This window comes from Pyrgilauda ruficollis, unplaced genomic scaffold (assembly GCF_017590135.1).
Source record: "Pyrgilauda ruficollis isolate IOZ18807 unplaced genomic scaffold, ASM1759013v1 scaffold62, whole genome shotgun sequence".
In the NCBI taxonomy this organism is placed as follows: domain Eukaryota; kingdom Metazoa; phylum Chordata; class Aves; order Passeriformes; family Passeridae; genus Pyrgilauda; species Pyrgilauda ruficollis.
This window is the reverse complement of record NW_024527933.1, coordinates 2875010-2897005: the sequence shown is the minus strand read 5'-3', so window position 1 is coordinate 2897005 and position 21996 is coordinate 2875010. Positions and strand designations below refer to the sequence as shown.

Below are 21996 nucleotides of genomic sequence, written 5' to 3'. Positions count from 1 at the left end.
CAGCCAGAGCCCCAACACCTTCCCAAGAGACGCAGGTCCCCATAAATCCCCCAGCCTAGCGGGGACAGGGCAGCGGTACCCACACCCCACGGAGGCTCCTCGGGTGGCAGCTCCTGGCCGGTGGCCGAGTGAGGCTCTCCCACCCGCCGGCCCCACGCGCAGCAGCCGTGCAGCCGCCTCGCGGTGAGTACGTGTCCGTGGGGGGAAGCCGGACCCCCATCCCAGCCATCTCCCGGCCACGGCCGCCATTCCCCGGCACGGTGGCAGCCAAGGCCGGAGCTGGGGACGCGGCAGGGCTTGACGAGGAAGCAGGAGTCGTGTGTGGGCCTCCGCTTCCCGTGCCGTCCCCTCGGCGGGCGTGGGGATGGCGGCTCTGCAGATCACGGGCAGCAGAGCGAGGCCTCACCATGGCCTTGGCCCCACGGCCAGGCTGCTGCTCAGAAACGACAGATCGGGCTGCTGAGGGGCTCTGGGAGCCCAGCTGGCGGTGCCTGGGGGTCCCCGGTCACCCAAGGGTTGGGAGTTGCCCATGGGAGCACAGGCAGCCTCCACACCCTGGAGCGGGCATGGGAGGCATCCGGGACCCCTTGGCTCCTGGGGCTGGCTGAGCCCGTGTCCTGTCCCCATCCCACACTGGCAGGGATCACAGCCTTCAGCTCCGAGCTGCTTTTGTTCCTCGCGGTGTTTGCTCCGTTCTCCCAACTCAGAGCCCCTCCCAGGCTCCTTTTCCAGGATGGCAGGTCCTGCTCTGTGGCTGCCTGGCAGCTCCTCTGGGAGCTCCTGGAGGCTGTGGGGGCCCTGGCCGAGGGGCTCTGGCGGCGGTGGGAGCGCTCCTTCCCGGCCGAGCAGCGGCTGACCCGCACTGCAGACCGCTCTGCTGCTATTCTTAGCCCGGGCTCCATTCCTGGTGGCTCTGGAGTGATGCTCCGCTGAGCCCGTTTCCTGCTTGCCGCTCTCCCTGCCAGCACTGCTTCCTACCCTCTGCACCCGTGGGGTGTGGGGTGAGCTGGGTGGGATGAGATCTGTGGGATGAGCCCTTCAAGACAAACCATGCAGGGTCAGCCTGGCAGGATCAGCCGTGTGGGGCCATCAGCCATGCTGATGGGGCACTGCCAGCAGCTCAGTCCTCAGCTGTGCCAGGGCTGCAGGCACCCAGAGCTGCTGGGATATGCTGGGACAGGCTCTGCACCAGCCACGAAGGGTCCCTGACTCGGTGGGTCAGCCCTGCAGGACAGGCTCAGCTCCAGTGCCTGGCTCAGAGCTGGAGCCTGGAGCTCCCCATAGCCAAGTCCCAGGCGCGGCGTGTGGCCCGAGGGCATCCTGATGAACAGGACATGCCGGGAGCCAGGGTGCTCCTGTGCTGGTCTGCTGCCGTCGTGGAACATTTCATCCAGAAACCCTAATTGTGAAGCATGGATTCAATACCTGCTTCTGACAGGGAGACCAGGACACCACTGGGTGCTCCTGTGGGGTGGCCAGTGCTAGGTCCAAACTCATCTCCTCAGTGCTGGCCCCAGAGGAGATTTCAGGAGCTGCCCCGGTGTTCCCCACGCAGCTCTCCCTGGGCTGGCAGGGGGTGGGGGGTGATTTTTTTTCTCACGTAGTTGGTGGTCCAGGGCTGTGCACCGAGCAGAGAAGGCTCTTGCTCAGACATGGTGAATTTTGCTCCAGCCTGAAACTCCTGGCTCTCAGCAGGTCCTGCCTCTCTCAGGCTGGACCCTCCAGAGAGATTGGGGGACTTGTTTTTCCCCACAGATGGTGTGGGGGAACAAGGAGGGTCTCGCGCCCCTTCCCGCAGAGCGGTGCCCCTTGCCTGTCCCTGGGGGAGTCCCTGGGGATCCCTGATGCTGCCGAGGCCTGGCCGAGCCGCTGCCCAGCCCGGCCGCGGTGTCCCCGCTCCCCGGGCCCGCGGGTCCCTCCGCCCCCGCCCCGTCCCTGCCGCCGCGAGCCGCCCGCTCTCCCAGAGGAGGTTCCCCAGCCCCGGGGGGCTGGCCGTGAGCCCGCACCAACATGGAGATGCTCTTCCAGGCGCTATAAAGAGCTCCGGCTCCCGCACCTGCCGCTCGGTCTGCACCGCGCCCACTCCCGGTCCGCACCCAGCGCCGGGGCCGGGGCCGCCGTCCGTGCCCTTCCCCATCCCGTCCCGCTGACCGCGGCTCGTCCCGCAGCAGGGCCGCTGGAGGGGATGGACTATTCCTATGATGAGGACCTGGACGAGCTGTGTCCGGTCTGCGGGGACAAGGTCTCCGGGTACCACTACGGGCTGCTCACCTGCGAGAGCTGCAAGGTAGGAGCGGTCGGGGGGCGCGGGGTCGGGGCTGCGGGGCCGGGGCTGTGCGGGGCTGGGGAAACGCGGCTGGGGCCGTGCGGGGCCGGGAAACGGGGCCGGGGCTCTGCGTGACCGGCTCCCGGTGAGGCGGGGGCTGTGAGGGGAGCGCTGCACGGGGAAGAGGGGTCCGGGGCTGTGTGGGGAGCGGAGAGGGGGCTCTGCAGGGGCCGGGGCAGCGGGACCGGCCGCGGGGCTTCTCTCGCCCGTTTTCGTTAGCGGCGGATTCGCGCCCGGCGGCGGGAGGGGAGCGCGGCCGCGACGGGAGCCCCGAGCGCGGCGGGAGCCGCTGCCCAAGGCGGGTGGCGGGGACGGGGTGCTGCTGCCGGGATGCCGGTGTCGGTGCCCACCGCATCGCCGCCGCCCGCCGCCGCAGGGCTTCTTCAAGCGCACGGTGCAGAACAACAAGCACTACACCTGCACCGAGAGCCAGAGCTGCAAGATCGACAAGACCCAGCGCAAGCGCTGCCCCTACTGCCGCTTCCAGAAGTGCCTGACCGTGGGGATGCGCCTGGAAGGTAGGGACGGCCCGGGCACGGCACGGCACGGCGGGGCGGGGGGCGGCGGGGGCCGGGACTGGGTCGGGACTGTGCGGGGACTGTGCATTTGCCGGGACCGGTCGCGCTGTCCCCGCCGCCGCCACCTCCCCGGGCCGGTCAGTCCCGCCGCCGCTTCGATTCCGCTTTTCCCTCCCAAGTTAAGAAAAAAATCGTTTTTTCGCGTTGTCTCTTTCTTTTCCTTGTTTCGTTTTGTTTGTTTCCCCGGGGTTCTTGCTGCTACGGCTTCAACTTTCCAGGATTTTTTTTTGCTGGCAGGAAGGTTGGGAAATAGCAAATAAATTACTGTTTTCCTTAAGCACATAATTCCAGAAGCCGAGACTTAAGGAAAAACGTTAAAAATTGTGGGGATCGCAATAAAACTGCCTCAGACCCACCGCGAATTATATTTTTCGTCTCGGTGACATTTCGTATAACGGATTTCTGACCCCCGGGGGGACGATTCCAGCCCCGCAGCCGCCGTCTCTCTCTGATGTCGGCGCAGAGGACCCCGACATCAGAGTCGGGCCCCGACAGCCCGTGCTGCGGGCTCTGCAGTGCTGAGCATCCGGCAACGAAATGTATTTGAGGGGACAGGTCGCTGGCACGGGATGGCAGAGCAAAAGCAGAGGCAGAAGGAGCCCCCCAGCCCCGAGTCAGCCGCCCTCTCCCCACTTCGCCCTTGAAATCGTTTGCGTTTTGCGGCGGTGGGAGTGGGCTGAGTCCTCCCGCCTGACCCTGGCCGGGCTGAGCCCCTCGCCCCCGGGCTCGCTGCTCGGGACACAGCGCGGTTAATGGGAAAGTGCTCCGTGTTCTGCAGGGCGGCCGCTCGCCCCGGAGCGGGCTGCGAGCCTGCAAGCAGAAGCGCAGGAGTAAGACACAACATGGAGCTGCAAATTCAGCCCCTGCAAACTCCCGGCGTGGGCTGGCTTCCAAAACAGATCCCAGTTCCACTCTCCTCCCTGGGCTGGAGTTACTGGTGCCCTGAATCCCTCGGTCATGCTCTGGCCGTTTTGATCGATGTCGCAAGGGGATTTGGACGCTGGGCAGGGGCTGGAGACCCTACGACAGACAGGGACAATGCTTGGGGTGCCCGGGGGAAAAAGGCATGGTCTCAATTTGTCCCTTTCCAGCAGTTTTTGTCGTGTACCTGTGGAGGTGCTTTAGTCCCAGAGCTGTCCCAACAGCCGTTTCGTGTGCGTTTTCTTGCTGTTGCCTCCTCAGCAGAGCTGGGCAGACGAGGCAATCACCCAGCCGATGGCGATATTCCCATGGAACCCTCTCTTTTGTAGTAAAAAAGAGACCACCTTTTTCAGCGTGGAGTATTTTTGGGCAAGGCATCTGAGGTGATGCTTTGGAGGTGAGTCTACAGGTCCGTACAACAAGAGCAACCCGGAGGTGATTGATTTTGGGAACACGGTGTTGACACAGGCATCCCTGAAGGGAGGTGGCAGAGGAACTTGCCCGGGAGGAGAAGCACAGCCCTGGCCAAAGGCTGCCCACAGCCCTGGGGGGCACTGCCCATGGCATCTTCCATGTCCCTGCCCAGGTGAGGAAGGTGGCCAAGGGGAGGCAGAGCCTGGCCAGAGCCTGCCCAGCCAGGGCTCTGCACTGGGATGGCAGCAGGCAAGGCAGTGCAGGTGGGAAGGGGGGCTGCAGGGTGCTGGAGACCCCTCCTGTCACTGTGTGGGTGTGTTGCTCGGGGCTCATCTGCAGATGGTTTTGGGGTTGTTGCTGGGGGTGCAGGCACTTCTTGGGTGGCTCCACTTGAGCCCCTTTTCCTGGAGGTCAGGATGCATCATCTTCCTCTCGGCTGTCAGCTGGGACACAGCAAATGGCAAGTTGCTCCCAATCCCAAGTGCAGCACAAATGGCAGGAAAAGCAGAGCAGGAGGGAATTAGAAGGCCTTTTCTCTCTTTGTGTTCTTGCTGGGAGAGGGGAGGAGGTGTATGCAGTTGCCTCTGGAGGGCTTGTGAGACCAGGCTGCGAGCACCTCTAGCCCTGTGTGGGAGTGCAGGCAGCCCTAGGAGGGTCTCTGCCTGTGCACCCTTGCCCAGGGTCACAGGGGTTTGCTTTGGGATGCAATCCCTGGGCGTCACTGTTCCCGACCTCGAGCAGCGGTGGGATAACTTCCAGTGGGTGTGAGGTTTACTTTTTGGTGTGCTCTGGGGTTTGTGGCCAGGGCTACCAGAGCCGCCTGTGCCAGCTCGGGCTGCCAGCCTGTCTGCCTGTGTGGGACCGCGGCTGCGGCGTGCTCATGTCTGAGTGTGGTCACCTCCCTGGGAGCCGAGTCGGGAGCTGCCCCGGGACAGCTCTCCGCTGCCCGGAGGGGCGTGGGCCGGCTCTCGGGAGCGGGGACACAGCACCCCTCTCTTCAGAGGCTGCCGCTGGCAGCCCGCTCCCAGCGAGATGCTGTTTTCATGAATAAAGAATGAGGGAGGAAGCCAGGGCGGCTCTCCTGGGAGCGCATTCCTGCTCGTCCTGGAAATGCTGCTGCTCCCGGCCACCCTCCCGGCTTTCCAGCCTGCCTTGGGAGCGCTGGGGAGGTGCTCCAGCTCTCCGGGGGGGCTGGCTGTGAGCCCCAGGATAAGTAGGCGAAAGAAAGGCAGAGGTAACAGCCGAGAGGCAAAGCAAGACCCGCTGGCTGTCAGCAGGAACACAAGACAGCACAGGGGTTTTGCCTTTGATGCTAACTGCGGGCTGCTCTCGCCGGCGCACTCCGCTGCCTCCAGCCCCCGCTCCTGCCTTCCAGCGATCTGAGGCTCTTCCGAGGGGATGCCCGGGCAGCAGCCCCCGGAGCAGGGCAAGGCACTGCAGCAGGACAGGCTCCTTCTCGGAGAAGAACCTGCTCCCTTGCATGTCGGCAGATCCTTGGGGTTTTTGGTTTGGTGGGAACATCTGCTTTGCCGCAGCCGTCACAGGGACTCTGCCAGAGGGATGCTCCAGCTGAGCCCTCGCCAGGGCTGGTACCCCCAGGGCTGGTACCCCCAGAGCTGGTACCCCCAGGGCTGGCAGCCTCCTGCCTGGGGCCGGTGGGGTGAAATGCATCCACTGGGACCTGCCAGCCGTGCTGCCTGACAAAGGGGCAGAGATCTGCTGAGGAGTATCACATCCAGCCTGGATGGAGGGAACCAAGGTCCTGAGGGGGCTGTGGGGTCCCAGGCTCTGCAGGGACAAAGAAATCCCAGGGCTGGTCCAGCGACACAGGTTGTCAAAAATAAAGTGAGTGTGAAATCCCCTCTTCTGCTCAGACTTTAAGGGCTGTCCCCTCAGGGAATGAAAGTGTTTTTTCCTCCAGCTCGTTTTGTAGTGAAAGCCAAATGTCTCTTCCTTTCCTGCAGTCCCCAGAGGCTCTGAGGGTGACATTGTCTGGGCTGGGAGTGACACAATCTTTCTGGGAAGGTTTCTCCAGTACCCCCCAAACCCTTTCTGCCCCTAAGTCATGTCCCCCAGCATTTTCTCGGTGCCCTGTGGAAGCCCTGGTCTCTCTCCACGTGGGTTCACTGCAGTCTCTGCCCTCTCTCTGTCCCCAGCCGTCCGTGCAGACCGGATGCGTGGAGGGAGGAACAAGTTTGGACCCATGTACAAGCGGGACCGTGCCTTAAAGCAGCAGAAGAAAGCTCTGATCCGAGCCAACGGCTTCAAGCTGGAGACCGTGCCTCAGATCATGTCCCCGGTGCAGAGCGACTACAGCCTGTCCTCCACCATCCACAGCATCCACGCCATGTCCAAGACCCTGCCGCCCAACCCGGCCGCCCTGACGCCCGTGGATTACGAGCGCAGCCCCTACGGGACGCCCTCCCTGGGCATGACCGTGCCCGGCCACGCGCCGCTGCCCGCCTACCACTACCCCTCCTTCCCCAACCGCACCATCAAGTCCGAGTACCCTGACCACTACACAAATGCCCACGAGGCCGTGCCTGCGTACATGTACCCAGAGACCTACCCCAGCAGCTCCCCTCCCGACATCCCCGAGGTCATCCTGAAGCTGCTGCAGCTGGAGCCCGACGAGGCCCAGGTGAAGGCGCGGATACTGTCCTGCCTGCAGCAAGAGCAGGGCAAAGGCCGGCACGAGAAGCTCAGCACCTTCGGCCTCATGTGCAAGATGGCCGACCAGACCCTCTTCTCCATCGTGGAGTGGGCACGGAGCTGCATCTTCTTCAAGGAGCTGGAGGTAGGACCTGTCAGTGGGATGGACGCTGCTCTGGGGGGACGATGGGGGACAGGCAGGTTTGGGGCTGCTGTGGTGTGAGGATGGGAGGTGGCTGCGGGCAGGATCGAGGGTGAAATGTTGTGAGGATGGGGAAACACCCGTGGGCACAAGCCTGGGGCCGCCACTGCAGATCTGCTGCCACGTGCCAGTCCTGCTCCCAGCTCCCTGCAGGGCTGGAGGTGCCAGGACCCGGCTGCGCTGCCGGAGCGATTCCCTGTGTCGTGTGGGGCTAATGATTTCAGATTCATCACGGCGGGGGCAGGTGTTGAGGCAATCGCCAGCAGAGTGACTGTGGTGTCAAGCTCAAGACATAATTGAAAAATGTAACGTTGAGGAATTATAGTTGAGACAATTCTCTCCCCTGCCTTTAGGAGGAAAATCGATGTGGTCAGGCGGGTCCTATTAGCACGAGGCAGCAGGGGCAGCCTGAGCCTGCTCCAGAGCCCTGTGTGCTGCCAGCAGCCCGCGAGTGTGCCCGGCTGGGGGACACGGGGCTGACCTCCATCCTGCCAAGACATCCCCTCTAGCAAAAGGCCCTGAACATTTACTGCAGCCAGGGGAGGGTTAGCAGGGCTAGAGCAGATTCTGCCATCCTGCACACCTTGCCAAGCTTTCAGAAATTTTCTATTCTTGTTCTGGGCTGACCTAAGGTTCCAAACTGGTGCAAAAATAGGAGAGAAAACTTTGCAACATGGCCAAAACCCAGAGAGCAACATCCTGGGGCAGCTGTGATGAGACTCAGGTGCTTTCTCGTGTTTCCAGCATGAGATTGTGCTGCCTGGCTCTGGCCAAAATCACCTTCTTCCAGTGGGACTGTGCTGTAGGACAGGACCAGGCTCTTCCCTGTGCCATGGGGATGAGTGTGGCCAAGCCTTGTGGCTCAAAATAGCCCCCATCGTTCAGAACAGTGTCAGGAAATGGCATTGTGGGGGTGGGTTGGGCTTGTTTCAATCATATCAGTGTCCAGCCTGGATTTTGGGAACAGGGTGGTTGTTGTTTTGCAGGAGATATTGTAAACAGTGTAAATTCAGTTCCCAGCTGTATAGCTGTGTAGCCTTGTAACTCCATTGTCAGCGTGATTGTGCCACCAAAATAGGCTGTTCCTGTGTGAATCGGTGCTGGCGTGTGCTCCTCCTGCCGTGGGACTCTGGGGGGGATGGCAGTGCCACAGGCCTCACCTGGGCACAGCTACCAGTGTCCTGCTGGGAGCAGAGCACGTGCCATGCTGTGCTCATGGCAGGGGGTTTGGTGCTCAGAGAGTACCCACATCCATCACTGCCATCCTGGGGTCTCAGGTTTTTGCCTTATCCACGTGGTGATTGTGGGGTGCATTCCCAGCACCTCCCAGGGCTGGGGACTGCAGGACCCACAGCCCACCCTGGCTCCAGTGGGAGGGGGAGAATGAGGCATGGCTGCCCTTGGCTCCCTCCTGGGCACAGAGCCCCGGGCAGCTCCGAGCCCCAGCACAGGGTGGAGGTGCCCGCTATCCTTGGTGCCCCTGCCCACCCCACACTGCTTACCCTCCCTGGCCAGGGCAGAGGCTTTTCCTCAGGCACGGGAGAGCAGCCAGTGGGAAGCAGGAGCAGGTCTGAGGACTTGAATCCCCATTCCTGCTGCTGCCTGGCACATCAAAGCGAGCGGCCGCTGGGGCGGTAAGTGAACTCCTGCTAGCGCAGGGTTTATGGCTCTGCCCTAAAGGCAGCACGGAGGAACACAGCAATCTCCAGGATGGATGGCACCGCCACTCCCCGCTGGGGGCTCGGGGCTCCTCAGGGCAGGGCTGCCAGCAGCCCTCTCCCTCCCCTGGGAAGGTCTGTGCGAAGGTGAGGGTCCCCAGCCCAGCAGGGAAGGCTGAGGCCAGTGCGGGGATCCAGGCTGGAAGGACACAGTGCTGGAACACCACTCCAGGGCATCGTGCCAGGCTGGCACTACATGGGAGGAGGTGCAGGCAGGTGAGAAAGGGGGGTGTGGGCAATTGCCCCATCATAGATTGCCCTGCCTGAGCTTGCCCAGCCCTGCTGTGCTCCTTCCACAGGGCTGTTAGCAGGGCCCTGGCTTCTCCCTGGGGCCTCACAGGGAGCCTGGAGAGGAAGGAGCAAATCTCCAGGGGTATGTGGAACTGCTGGCTCACGTCTGGTTAGGATGAGCCTTTGGTACCTGCCCAGGGAGAGTGTGAGCAGTTTCCCCTGGAGCTGGCCAGTCTTGTTCCCATTCCCATTCCCACCCTAGCAATCTGCCAAGGGCCAGAATAGGTGCTTTGCTGTCTCCTCACTCCTGGCGCGGTGGCTGGGCTGGGCGACGCTGGGGAGAGCCCCCCTGGCTCCAGCACTGCTCCCAGGGAAGGAGGGGGGCCACGGGCTAATGGCCTCTTGACATCGGCTCACACGCCACGTCCGCCCGCAGGCGCGGGGCAGTCAGATTGAAAACAGATTTAACTTCCCAGATATATCGTTTCATTTAAGGGCCAGTAATTCTGTCAGTCTGCCGCTGACAAACGAGGGTCCCCATGCCAATCCGCCGCGAGACTGATGTCGCGGCGCTCATCTCGTGTCACCAGGGGGAGAATTACGGACTGCGCTGGCCTTCGGAGGCAAGACTAATAACGCTGCTCGGCAGAGGGGGATTTGGGGGCCCGCTTGTTTATCGAGGGCCGGCCAGGCAGCCGCGGCGCGAGGCCGCGCGGGCGGAGGTGGAAGAGGTCAGCGCTGACGCCCATAAATACGAACTTTAACTGAGTCGAGATGAGATGTGTCAGGACTGAGGGAAGATTTGCAGCATCTTTTCAGGAAGAAAAATATAGGCCGGGGGTGAAATATATTTTGTTGGGTTGTGAGTCTCAGGCAACTTTGTCCTTTCAGATGTAATTTTTTTATATGTATATGGAGAGGCAGGCAGAGGGATGCGCACGCACGCAGGCGCTTTTGCACGCTCACATTGTGTCTGGTTTCGGTGATGTTTATGCACACGTGTCTTGCACAGCCTGGTTTATATAGGTGTCACTGCCATACCTACATATCAATATCGTGAACACAGGGTTGCAGTGACCTTTAGATTGGGATGAGCAGCCAGGAATGTTAAACAAATTGCCACGGTTTCAGCCCGAAGGCCAGGCTGGGCTGGGTGTGCAGCGGGTCCTGCACCACTGGAGGGGCACGGTGCAGCTGCAGGGTGGTGGGATGGTGCTGACCCCTTCCTCAGCCCTTCTGTGCCAGGGACCTGGGGCAAACCACCCTCCATCCACAGGCAAGCTCCAGGGATGGGGCGCATGCTGAGGGCAGCACTGCTCCCACAGACCCAGGGTCCCTGTGGTCACTGGGTCTGTCTGCTGGGCTGCTCTCCCTCAGCTGTGCTTAGAGATCCCAGAGCCACGACAAAGGCTATTTGCAGTCAATTGCTCCTCTGCCTTTAACATGTGGGTCATCTTGACCCCATCTCCTGGCCAATGGCCAGAGCGTTTTTGGCAGATTTAAAATCTCCTTCTGGTGGTGGATGCTGCAGCAATGTTTAGCATCCCATGCACTGGGGGAAATGTGACACTGCCCTGCCTGTGGCACCCTGGGCAGCACAGCCCTGCCTGCAGAGCCATGGTGCCACACAGCCAGGGCTGCAGCAGCCTGGGAGCCTGCAGGGAGATGGGATCCTGGCCCAGCCACGCTGGTGTTGGTGAGTGTTTGCTCTAAGATGCACACCGTGGTGGTATCTGGGCAGGGCAGCGGGGGCTGCACTGACCATTAACACCTTGGGCTTTGTGTGTGGGTTTTCCATTGCGGGTGGCTGGTGGACACCAATCCACTTTCACTCTTCTCAGCAGCCAAGTGATGGGTCCTGCTTGCACCCAGGGACTGCTGGGGCTGCTCGGGGTGCTGGCATGTGCCACACACCTGCCAGAGGGCTGTGGGGCAAATCCTGCACCTGAGACGTGGGAGGAGGCCTGGGGGGCACCTGGGTGATGGGGACAGGCCGGGGGAATCCGAGTGCTGCTTGGGCCTGTGGCTGGGGATGGATGTCCCAGCACCAGCTCAGGGCTTCCTGCCAAAGAAGGGCTGCTGGTGGGTCACTCCCCTTCCAAAGCAGTGGTACCCAGGGTGGGGCTGCCCTGGACCAGCCGTGCAGGGAGCAGTGAGCACTGTGGGGCTGTGCCATCCCTGCGTGGCCTGGGCACGTTCTGGGGGGCCCCAACACTTGCAGGGGCTCTCTCACCTTGTACCTGTGAACCCACTGGGAAAGTTGCAGAAGATTTAAAATTACATGCAGGTCCTGCATTCCCATTCCTGGGCAGCACCATCCCTGCCTCGGCGTGCCCTGCCTCCCCTTTCCCACACAGAACTGCATTTTCTGTGGGTTGCAGCCCATCAGGGATTGCTCTTCCAGGGTGGGGAGGGTTTCACCACGTGTTTTGTCAATGGGTTAAATGCTGGCTTCAAAAAAAAGATAAGGATTGCCTCTCAAAGACAGCTTGCATCAGGCCTTTGATAAAGCACTCAGAGGAAAAGCCTTGACATTAAAAGAGGAAGATCCTTTGCTTAACTTTTAACGGCGAGCGTGTGTGCTGCTGCCTCGCTGGGAGGATTGATTGCCTCTGAGTGCCCTCCATTAGCAGCCCCCTGCTCCTCCAGGCCTGGCCAGGGTGGGGTGCACCCGGAGACCCCCAGCCCGAGCCCCCTGCAGCAGAGCCTCGCTGCCACAGCGGGGCCGTGGGGCTGCTGCCACCCAGCCTGCCCATGGGGACACCCTGCTTGGTGCTGGGGACAACTCCACGGACCCCAGCCAGCTCTGAGCGGCCCACAGAGCCCCCAGCCCACCCCCTCGTGTCCCCAGGCACATTCCCCCATGCCATGGCCATGTGGCTCTGGTGCACTGCGACGTTCCCGGGAAGCACCGCGGCACCTCGGAGTGTGCTGGCAAAGGAACAGCCCTGCAGCAGCCATGGAGGGTGAAATGTGCTGCTGAGGGGCTGCAGGGAGGCACAAACACCCCTCAGTGTGTGGGAGAAGGCCGATTAGCAATTTTTAAAGGAAGAAAATAAGATTTCAAAATTGTTTTGATGCTTCCTTTGGAAAAGCTAATTTTTAAAAAACGGTTTTCAAGGCAAAACCTTCTGTCTGTCTCTTCTGGAGCTCATCCCGCTCAGGAATGAGGCACAGGAAAGAACTTCCAAAACAACGTCCTGACTGAGCCAGAGCGGAGGCGCTCGGCACCGGCCGGGATCGGCAGCTGGGCTGGCCACAGCTCCTTGCTCAGGCTGCCCCAGCTCCAGCTCCCTGCTCAGGCTGGCCCCAGCTCCAGCTCCTGCTCAGGCTGGCCCCAGCTCCAGCTCCCTGCTCAGGCTGGCCCCAGCTCCAGCTCCTGCTCGGGCTGCCCCAGCCCCAGCTCCCTGCTCGGGCTGGCCACAGCTCCAGCTCCCTGCTCGGGCTGCCCCAGCCCCAGCTCCCTGCTCGGGCTGCCCCAGCCCCAGCTCCCTGCTCGGGCTGGCCACAGCTCCAGCTCCCTGCTCGGGCTGGCCCCAGCTCTCTTCTCAGGCTGTCCCAGCTCCCTGCTCGGGCTGCCCCAGCTCCAGCTCCCTGCTCGGGCTGCCCCAGCTCCAGCTCCCTGCTCAGGCTGGTCCCAGCTCTCTTCGCAGGCTGTCCCAGCTCCCTGCTCGGGCTGTCCCAGCTCCCTGCTCGGGCTGGCCACCCCACAGCCAGCCACTTGCCTCCTGGCAGGGGGCACCAGGGGGGCAGAAAGTCTCCATTTTGCTTCAGTGCACAATGAGCTTTTCCCCAGGGTTTTGTCCAGCAGCTGACCAGGAGCCTCATGCTCCGAAGTGCTGGGCCATGAACGGCAGCTGCTGCACTGGCTGGGATGAGGAGTGGCCCTGCAGGTGGGCAGGAGTGGTGCCACAGCCCAGTGACAGTGCCCACAGCCCCACAGGTGGGCAGGAGCAGTGCCACAGCCCAGCCACCACCACTGCCTTCCCACCCCACCTCGTTCCCTGCCCGGCCACATGCCCAGCTCTGGCCACCCACCACCCTGGAGAGACAAATCCCGGCGGCTCGCGGGGAGCGCCGGCTCTGAGACCATAAAGCTCTTTCTCATCTGGCTTCTATTCCTTTTGCAATCTCCCAGCACGGGTTTATTGCAGCCTCTTCAGCAGAACGAGGGCATTATCCAGCCCTGTGATGCTGCATCTGTCTTCCCTCTATTAACGGGGGAGCACAATGGCCCTGCAGAGCTCGGCTGCTGGCACTGGATCTGCTCCTGGTGCTGGAGGCAGTACCGTGATCCCAACCCTTTCCCTACACTGGCCCCGCAGCCGAGGGGACTCCAGGCAGGGCAGGAGCTCAGTTCTTTGTGGGAAGGAGTTGGGGCTCAGTGGAGGGCAGTGCTGAGGGGATGAAGCCGGTGACCCATGGTGTTTCTTGGCAGGCCAGTGGGGAGGCAGCGTGCCCTGCATCCTGCCCCAGCTCCGGGGCTTTTAGTTCTTCCAAATGCAGCTGTGGGCTCTGGCAGCTCACCCCGCCATCACTGCTGCTCCTGCAGTCCCAGTGCCCTGCACTTTGGGGACCCTTCCAGGCAGTGTCCTGGCTCCAGCCCCTCTCAGGGACAGTGCCAGGTGTTCCTCTGGGCACACACACAGCGGCACATGTGCACCAGTGCACGTGGTCACAAGTGCGTGCGTTGGTGCGTGGGCAGGGCCGGGCTGGCAGCTGCAGGGCACAGCGATGTCCCACGCCTGGCAGCTCCCCCACGGCCCTGCTGCCCCCCAGCCTGCCATCCTGGCCAGGGAGTGGGATGGGCACTGTCTTCTTTCGTTTTAAAGTATCCAGAGGGGCTGCCTGGACACACAGGCCCTTTGTGCAGCCACCGCGTGTCCCTCCCGCAGTCATTTTGTTAAAATTTCTGTGTGATTTGAGGAGGTTGTGCCTGCTGGGGGAAGACCCGTGCTGATAAGAGCCAGCAAGTGCCACTGAAACATGTTGAGCTGCTTTGAAGCCAGCTCTGCAAAGCCACCTGCCCGGGGTCCCCCTTTCTGGGGTGCAGCCCCAGCTCTCCATGCCCACCCCAGGGGACGCCTCCTCCCATGGGATGCCTGCCAGCACAGGGTGGGTGCTGTGCCCTGCAGCACGGTGGGTCTCAGCCGTGCTGCTCCCGCTCTCTTTCAGGTGGGTGACCAGATGAAGCTGCTGCAGAACTGCTGGAGTGAGCTGCTGGTGTTTGACCACATCTACCGGCAGCTGCAGCACGGCAAGGAGCACAGCGTGCTGCTGGTCACTGGCCAGGAGGTGAGAAACGGCCCCTGGCACTGTGGTGGTGCTGTGGAGGGGCAGTGGGGACGGGCAGGGGCTGCATGAGAGAATGGAGTGACTTCTTTCTTTCTTTTGTCCCAGTGTGGCCAGCTTGACATAGGGCAGGCAGGTGGTGTTGTTACACTCTGGGTCTGCTTGTGCAGAAGGTCCCATCCTGTCCCATCCTGCCACAGAGCTCCTGGCTCTGGAGAATAATATTTCTTAAGGAAGACCAACAGCCCCACCTGTGCTGTCAGCAGTGGGATGGGAGGAGGTGGCTTTTGGAGACGTGGTGCCTACAGTTCCAGCACCCTGTGAGGGGGGTTTTAGATGGTGTTCCCATTTCACCCACCACTCTTTTTTTGACACCCCTACTTCTCAGTCAGTGCCCGGGGCTGGACCCAGCTCCTGGCCCAGGCGAGGTGCCCTGCAGCAGGCTGTGGTGGGATCAGCCAAAGCTGATGTCGCCGTGTGCTCGCAGGTGGACCTGTCTGCCATCGCAGCCCAGGCCGGCTCCATCCTCCACACGCTGGTGCTGCGGGCGCAGGAGCTCGTCCTGCACTTGCACTCGCTCCAGGTGGACCAGCACGAATTCGTCTGCCTCAAGTTCCTCATCCTCTTCAGCCTCGGTGAGTGCAGCTGGGGGGGCTCTGGGGCGAGGGGCAGCCGCTCCGGGGGCACGGCCGTGCTGAGCCTGCGGGGCGTGGGGCAGGAGCGCGGCTGGGGGGACACACGGCCCAGGGTCCGGCTGGGTGACAAAGGGGCTTTGAGCGAGGAGCCACGAGCGACAGCACCTGCCTGTCCCCTCCCTTGTCCCGGGACACAGAACGTGTCCCCGGCGGGGCCGGGCTCTGCTCCAGCTGCAGGGGACGTTGTCACCCCGCTGGCGGAGCGGAGCCTGTTTTGGTCACTCGCCCATCACAGCGGGCAGGGGAACGAGCGCCGATAGGGCTCGGGAAAACACGCGTGTTGACAGGGGCCGGCCCGGCCCTATCTGCGGCATTTGCGTCAGCCAGCCCGAGGCCGCCGGGCTCGGCTCCGCGCTCCTGATTAGCTAAACCCGGCCCGAGCCGGCGGTCGGGCTCAGCTCACGCCTCCCACCTCGCCCAGACAAAATAACCCCGGAGCCGCGGGCGCTGCTGCCAGAGGCCGAAACTGCCTGGGGTGGCAGAGCCCGCTCCTGCCCGGGGTCCCCGGGTCAGCCGAGTGCTGGGGCTGGCATGGAGAGCCCGTCCGTGGCAGACCTGTCCCCATGCCCATCCCTGTCCCCATCCCTGTCCCAGTGCCTTGGCTCTGTTCTTGCCCTTCTGCGCCCTCGGGGTCCCGTCCAGGGAGCTGCGCTGCTGTCCCTTCCTGCACCTGCAGCATCTCCTCCCTCAGCTTTCCTTTCCTCTGGAGCTGTTTAGAAAGGCGGAGACGAGAGGCGATAACTCGCCGCTGAAGCAGTGATAAGTGTGGCACAAACAGTGCCCGGGCTGGGAAATGAACGAGCCGGGGGGGCCCTACCCCGAGCCGGGACCTTCCCCGGCCGCTGCCCCGCGGGCTCGGCGCCACGAGGGCCGGGTCCCCCCGTGCTGCCCGGGTCCCCGCGTGTCCCCTGGCACGGCACAGCACGGCGAGCAGGAGCGGGGTCCCCCCGATGGCTTCCCCAGAGCAGCGGCTTTCAGGGAGCTCGTGGAATCCAATAGCTGTGTTTTCCCATCCATCGTTTTGCCCCAAATGCAACTTTTTCTCTCCATATTGCAGAGCTCACTTGGAGTAATTTGCCCTTCGTAGGCTCAGCTGTAGAGGACGGGATTGTGTATTATGTGCAGGATGTAATTGCCTTTAACAAGAGAATTTCCACATTTACCACTCTGCCACAGCACAGTCAAAGCCAAGCCCTGTTCACAAGAGCTGCCATTTGAGTTCTAAATAGATTTCTCTCCTGAGCAGGTAAAGAGATTTAATTAAAATTAGGGCTTCTCAAAATAGCAATATTTATGAGGACGGCACAGGTTAGCTTTGTTCTACAGAAGGGCTTAATAGAGCCTTAATGGATTGACCTATCATTCGATTTCATGACTTACATTCATGAAGCAGCTACTCTTGGGGAGGGGAGGAAGAGAGGCTTTTATAGCCCACATTCCCTTAAGCGTTTGCAATTTATCAGCAGCTTCTCCCAAACAAAAGGAGCTGTGAATAGGAAGAACACTTGAGGGCATAGAAATAATCCCAGGCATATCTGTATGTGTGATGGGAGGCTTTGTCACAGGACAGTCTTTGCAACTGCTGCAGTGTCTCTAAATGAAGTGAGTCAATGTTATTTGGACAACATTCTTTATTCCTTGCAGGAATGAAAAGATTATTCAAATATTCAATTAAACAGTGAATAGGGTCTTTCAGAGAACCAGGTGAGTTCATCGAGTAGAACTAGCTATTGTTGAGCCAACTCAGGGGATAGATTTGACATTTATCAATATAACTTCTTTTTTTTTAATGACATGCACAATAACCTTATGCAGATAAAGAGATTTCATAACAACAACCCGGGTAACAGGACACAACAGGAGCAAATGCGCCGTCAGAGTGGAAAGGGAAGGGTGATCTGATCCACTGCACCTTGGTACAACCTGTGCCCTTTGTGCGTGCCCCCGCAGTGCCCAGGGCCATGGGCACGGCCCGAGGCTGGGGCTCCCCGGGGGCTCACGGCCCCGGCTGTGCCGTGCCTCCCCTCCCTGGGGCTCGCAGCCCCCCGGCCACCCCTCTGCCCCCGGCTCTGACCCCGGCTGGGCTGCAGCAGCCTTGGGTGCCACGACCCCTTCAAGGGAGCCTCAAATTCCCAGTGCTTGGCCAGACTCTAAGCCCAAATTTCCCAGTTTGCAGCCGCTGAGTGGGGATTTGGCCCATCAGGGGCTGCGTGCAGCACAGCCAGAGGGGCTGTGACCGAGGCAGTGCTCCCAAGCACCTCGTCCTGCACAGTGAATCCACCAAATCCTCTTGCCCTGCTTGGACCGTGCCAGGGTCCACGAGGTCCCTGCTGGGCAGGTGTGTGGGGCCATGGCTGGGTGCAGCTGCAGCTGGTGATGGGGCAGTGCCCAGCACCGGTTCCTAAAGCCACCGAAATCTGCGTGCAGGACGATGACCCTGCCTGCACCTCGGCGAGCTGCCTGCTGAGCCCTCACTGCCCTGCTGGCACCCGAGCTGGCAGCAGGATTATGGGAAGCTGCTGTGGCCCTGGCGAGGCGCGGAGGATTAGGGTTTCCAGGCTGGTGAGCCTGGTTGCCACATTGGAAAGACCAGGTTTATCAGGGAATTAATTCAGCCGCTTCCTCGACCTTCAGGAATTAAAGAGGGCTGACGGCAGCGACTCCCAGTGTGTTGGCACAGCTGGCAACACCTTCTGGCTTGGCAGCTTCCTGGGCAGCGAGGGCAGGGAGACTCCAGTCCTACTGCCAGGGGGTTTGGAATCTGTCCTCAGCATCAGGGAAGACCTGGGCAGTAGGGTAGGGACGGGAGCCCGTGGCTGGGTAGGGACAGGGATTGGGACCCCTCCTGCACTGTGTTTTCATGCATGAGGGACACTGACCCAGCAGTCCCCGTGGGTCCCTCCTGGCTCACCCAGCACAGTGTGGCACAGATGGGGCAGAGCCGTGAGTTTGGCACCATTTCATGCCCGTCCTCCCCCTCTGCAGACGTGAAGTACCTGGAGAACCACACGCTGGCCAAGGACGCTCAGGAGAAGGCCAACGCGGCGCTGCTGGAGTACACGGTGTGCCACTACCCCCACTCCACGGACAAGTTCCGCCAGCTGCTGCTGTGGCTGGCCGAGGTGCGGGCGCTGAGCCTGCAGGCCGAGGAGTACCTGTACCACAAGCACCTGAGCGGGGAGGTGCCCTGCAACAACCTCCTCATCGAGATGCTGCACGCCAAGCGGACTTGAGCGGCACCGGCAGGACCCGGCAGCACCCCGGTGCCTCCAGCAGGGCCAGGGCTGGTGCCCGGGGCTGGCAGTGCCCCTCCCACCCTGCCTTCCTCAGTGATGCTATTTAACCTCTGCTATTGGAAATGCCCCAGATGGTTCCGTACACAGCAAGGACAGTTGAGGCTGCAGGGCCGTGGCTTGGCACTGCCCCGTTGGCAGTGCTGGCCTCCAGCTGCACCGCGCACCTGGTGCCCAAACCTGTCACTTGCCAACCCGGCTCAGTGGCACCAAGGAAGGGGAAAGCCTGTCCTGGCTTTTCTCCTATTTCTGCTCCTCTCCTGCTGCCCCCACCAGCTGTTTCTTGGCTGCCGCCATCCCTCCCCAACCCTGCCCATGTCTCAGGGCCCCTCGTGCACAGGGCAGGAGAGAGGGGAGGTGAAACCCCTCCAGGCTGTGGTTTTATGGTGGCTGAGGTGTCTCCAGGCACCAGGGAACACACAGAGGTAGATTTCCTGCAGAAATCCACACAGAATGCAAGGGCTGGGCTGGAGGTGTCGGCCCCATGCAGCAGTGCCAGGACCCCAAGGGGCAGATGCCAGGTCCCAATTGCTGACAGCTCTGTCCTGAAGCTGCCCTGGCCAAGGCAGGGCTGGGCAGTGCTGAATCCTCAGCTGAGGTGCATTTTCCTGTGCCTGCTGGTGCTGGAGGCAGCAGCTCTGTGGCAGCCACAGTGCCCAGAGCCCAGAGCTGCCCACGGGCAGCACAGCTCGGTCCTGCCCACAGGCATGGTGGCAGAGCAGCCAGGCAGGAGGGAGGTGCAAGCTCCAGCATGTGCTCAGGATCTTGGGGAAACCTGGGCAGCTCTGCAGTGCCCCCCTGCATTTATCTGCTGAGTGAGGGGTAAGGAGGAGTAAGGACTGACCTGCCCTTCATGCTGGGCCTCCTGGCCCCCTCCTTTGCTCTGCCATGTCCCCAGGGGACAGCAAATGCTGTGCCACAGCCACAGGCAAAGAGCTCTCTGTTCCTCTCCCATCATGGGATTGGGGCTCACAGACAGCACTGGGAGCACTGGGGGTCTCAAGCCCCCCAAACTGGGCTGTGCTGGACTCTCACTGTTGCTTTCTCTCGGTCTCAGCCGTGCTCTCTCCTCTGCCCCACCCCTGGGGCTGGCACAGCCCCTGCCCCACAGACCCCCAGCTCTGGGGGTCCTGCAGCATGGCTGGGGTGTTCAGGGCAGATCCCAGGGCTGTCCTGGTGCCCAGGGGCCACTGCAGCTCTGCAGAGCTGGTGCCTTGAGGAGCCACAGAGGCTGCACCCGTGAAGCTTGTTAGACACAGAAGAAAGAGCATGTTTGTCTCTGCTTTAACACGTTTGTGCATTTTCCTCCTGAAGTCTGTGGTTTGGTTTCACCTTCTTCTTTTTGTGAACTTAACTGGAGAAAATGTTTTGGGAGGTAAAAGACGTTTTATTTTCAGAAAATGAAAAGTGTCCTTAAGTGTCTCTCTCTGTCTCTTACATCCTTTCCTCCCTCTCATCCCTGCCCTTCCCCAGTCCTCCCCCTTCCTTCCCAGGCAGAAGGTTACCAACTTCTTTGTCAGGAGCAAACCACTGTAATAAATTTTGCAGTTCATTTAAAATGGCAAACTTTGTCTTTTTTGGCTGTCTTTCTAACCCTTGTGGTTGGTGCTGGGCATGGGGAGGGCTGGGTGTTTGTGGGTGCACTCCTGGGGTGTCAGCTCACACCGTGGGACTGGGACAGCGTGGCTGTGGCAGGGGGCTGCTGCTGCCTTTGCTTCTGGGCATTGGGGACCCCAGATTGGTTCAAAGTGCTGCTGGGAATTGCCACAGTGGCTCTTCAAGTGTTTTGCAAGTGACTGTGGGAACAGCAACATTTATGGGCAATCAGTGGGCAGTGCCCTGGTCCTTGCAGCATGGCCAAACCCCCATCTCTGGGCTCAGATGGGCAATCAGTGGGCAGTGCCCTGGTGTCCACACAGAGCTGGACACGAGCCCCTTCCCTTGGACAGTGCAACAAGGAGAGGAGGTTGTCTTTAAAATCAGCATTTACTCTTGTCATAATCAGCAAAACCCACCACATTTTGTGTGCTCTAAACACTACAGAGGTAAGAGGAGAAGAGGGAAGGAAAGCAGCTCCCAGCTGGCGAGGGGCCAGGCCAGCCGGGCAGGAACCCAAGCAGGAGCAGGGAGAGGATTTTTGTCCTAAACAGCAGAAGATGCTATTGATGTCAGCTGGTTTAGAAAAGGCTTGAAGCCAGCTGCTGGCTTCCCTAGTGCACGTGCTTCATCCACAGCCCGTCCCAGCCCTGCCCCAGCTCAGGGTGCTGCCATCCCCACTGCCACGGGAGCGTGGGCACGGCTGCCACCCCACAGGGACAAAGCTGGCCTAGTCCCCATCCCGCTGCTCCAGCTCCCCCAGGCACAGCCAGAGCCACAGCCCTGGCTGGCGGGGCTGGCAGCAGGGACAGGGGCAGTGGTGGCAGCGCTGCCCCAGGCCAGCCCTGGCTGCCCTGGCAGGGGCTGCAGGAGCCGTGGGGACCCCAGAACACAGGTACCCACCCGGGGAGGGAGCAGGGCAGGTGTCAGCAGCAGACAGAGCCCCATGAGACCCCCATGCCCCCGCCTTGGTTTGGTGGCAGTGGGGCTGGGAAGGAGTGCAGGGTGACAGCTCTGCCCGGACTGGAAGCTCTCCAAGGGAAGCCAGCTCCTCCAGCCTGCCATCCTTCCTGCTGGAGGACCCTCTGCACTGCAGGCTTGTCGCCCAGAAACTTCTCAGAAACCTAAAGCAAAAGAGAGAAGGTCTCAGCTCTGCTGGCAGCAGGGGAGGGCAGGGGTCCCTCCCAGGGCAGGGGGAGAGCTGGTGGGACCCCACTGCCCAAACCTGCATAGGACAGAGCTGTGGGTGTAGCTGGCATGGGCTGGCACAGCCAGCCCTGCCTGCCAGTGGTACAGCTCTGCCACCCCAGAGACCCCCTGTCCCTTTGGGGGGTCTCTGAAAGAAGATCCTTGTGACAGGGAGCCAGAGCAGTCTCCCTTCACAGGGTCATGGCTGTAGGGAAAGCTCTTCTCCCCTGTCAGCACAGCCCCCAGTGCTGGGAGCACGGAACAATGGGCTTTAAATGGGATTTGAGGAAAACACCAGTTCTGCCATGGCAGGGAGCACCATGGGCTGCATCTCCTCCACAGGGGACACGAGGGACCCCACAGGAAGGGCCATGGCCCAGTGCTGATCCCACCAGGATGGACGGGGTCTGCATTGCTCCCCATGACACTCAGGTGCTTTTCTGGCTTTGAATCCCAAAGACTCACAAACTCCTCATTATTTCAAGCCAAGCTCATGGAACACAATATGGTGAGAGTTGCAGAATTACTCAGTATCGATCAGCGCAGGGCTGGGCTGCGCACACAAGATCCATGTTGCTATGTGTGGCTTAGCAACATATAAATGTATTCAAACAGAATAATGAAATTATCGTGGGGAAACAAAGCAGCCATCACTTGAGGAGATGGAGGATGTGGAGGCCTCCTGGAGCCCTTGTTTGCCAAGACAAGGAAGATGGGACTTATTGTTTGTGCAAATATGTGAACGGCCCCAGCCATGCCCCGCTCACAAAAAGTGTGTAATGAAGCCAGGCAGGGCTCGCTGCACAGAGCAGCTCCCTACAGCTGGCTGGAGCTCATTACTGCAGAGCTGCTCCATGGACTGAGCCCTTGTGGGGGGAGGCCCTGCCTGC

At 61.2% G+C, this 21996-nt stretch overlaps 1 protein-coding gene across 1 annotated transcript; it reads left to right on the top strand.

Annotated features, from left to right (window-relative positions):
- Nucleotides 1–17: 17 nt before the first annotated feature.
- Nucleotides 18–19875, top strand: NR5A1 (nuclear receptor subfamily 5 group A member 1). The gene is made up of 7 exons (XM_041484028.1): nucleotides 18–183; nucleotides 2172–2287; nucleotides 2703–2844; nucleotides 6396–7036; nucleotides 14218–14337; nucleotides 14822–14969; nucleotides 18015–19875. Exons 2-7 carry the CDS (start codon nucleotides 2186–2188, stop codon nucleotides 18260–18262), a joined length of 1401 nt encoding a protein of 466 aa, XP_041339962.1. The 5' UTR covers nucleotides 18–183; nucleotides 2172–2185; the 3' UTR covers nucleotides 18263–19875.
- Nucleotides 19876–21996: the final 2121 nt, after the last annotated feature.

Coding starts and splice junctions, on each gene's coding strand:
- NR5A1 (XM_041484028.1), top strand. CDS start 2,186: ATGGACTATTCCTATGATGAGGACCTGGACGAGCTGTGTCCGGTCTGC. Junction 7,037..14,217: donor TCTTCTTCAAGGAGCTGGAG/GTAGGACCTGTC, acceptor GCTCTCTTTCAG/GTGGGTGACCAGATGAAGCT. Junction 14,970..18,014: donor CCTCATCCTCTTCAGCCTCG/GTGAGTGCAGCT, acceptor CCCCCTCTGCAG/ACGTGAAGTACCTGGAGAAC.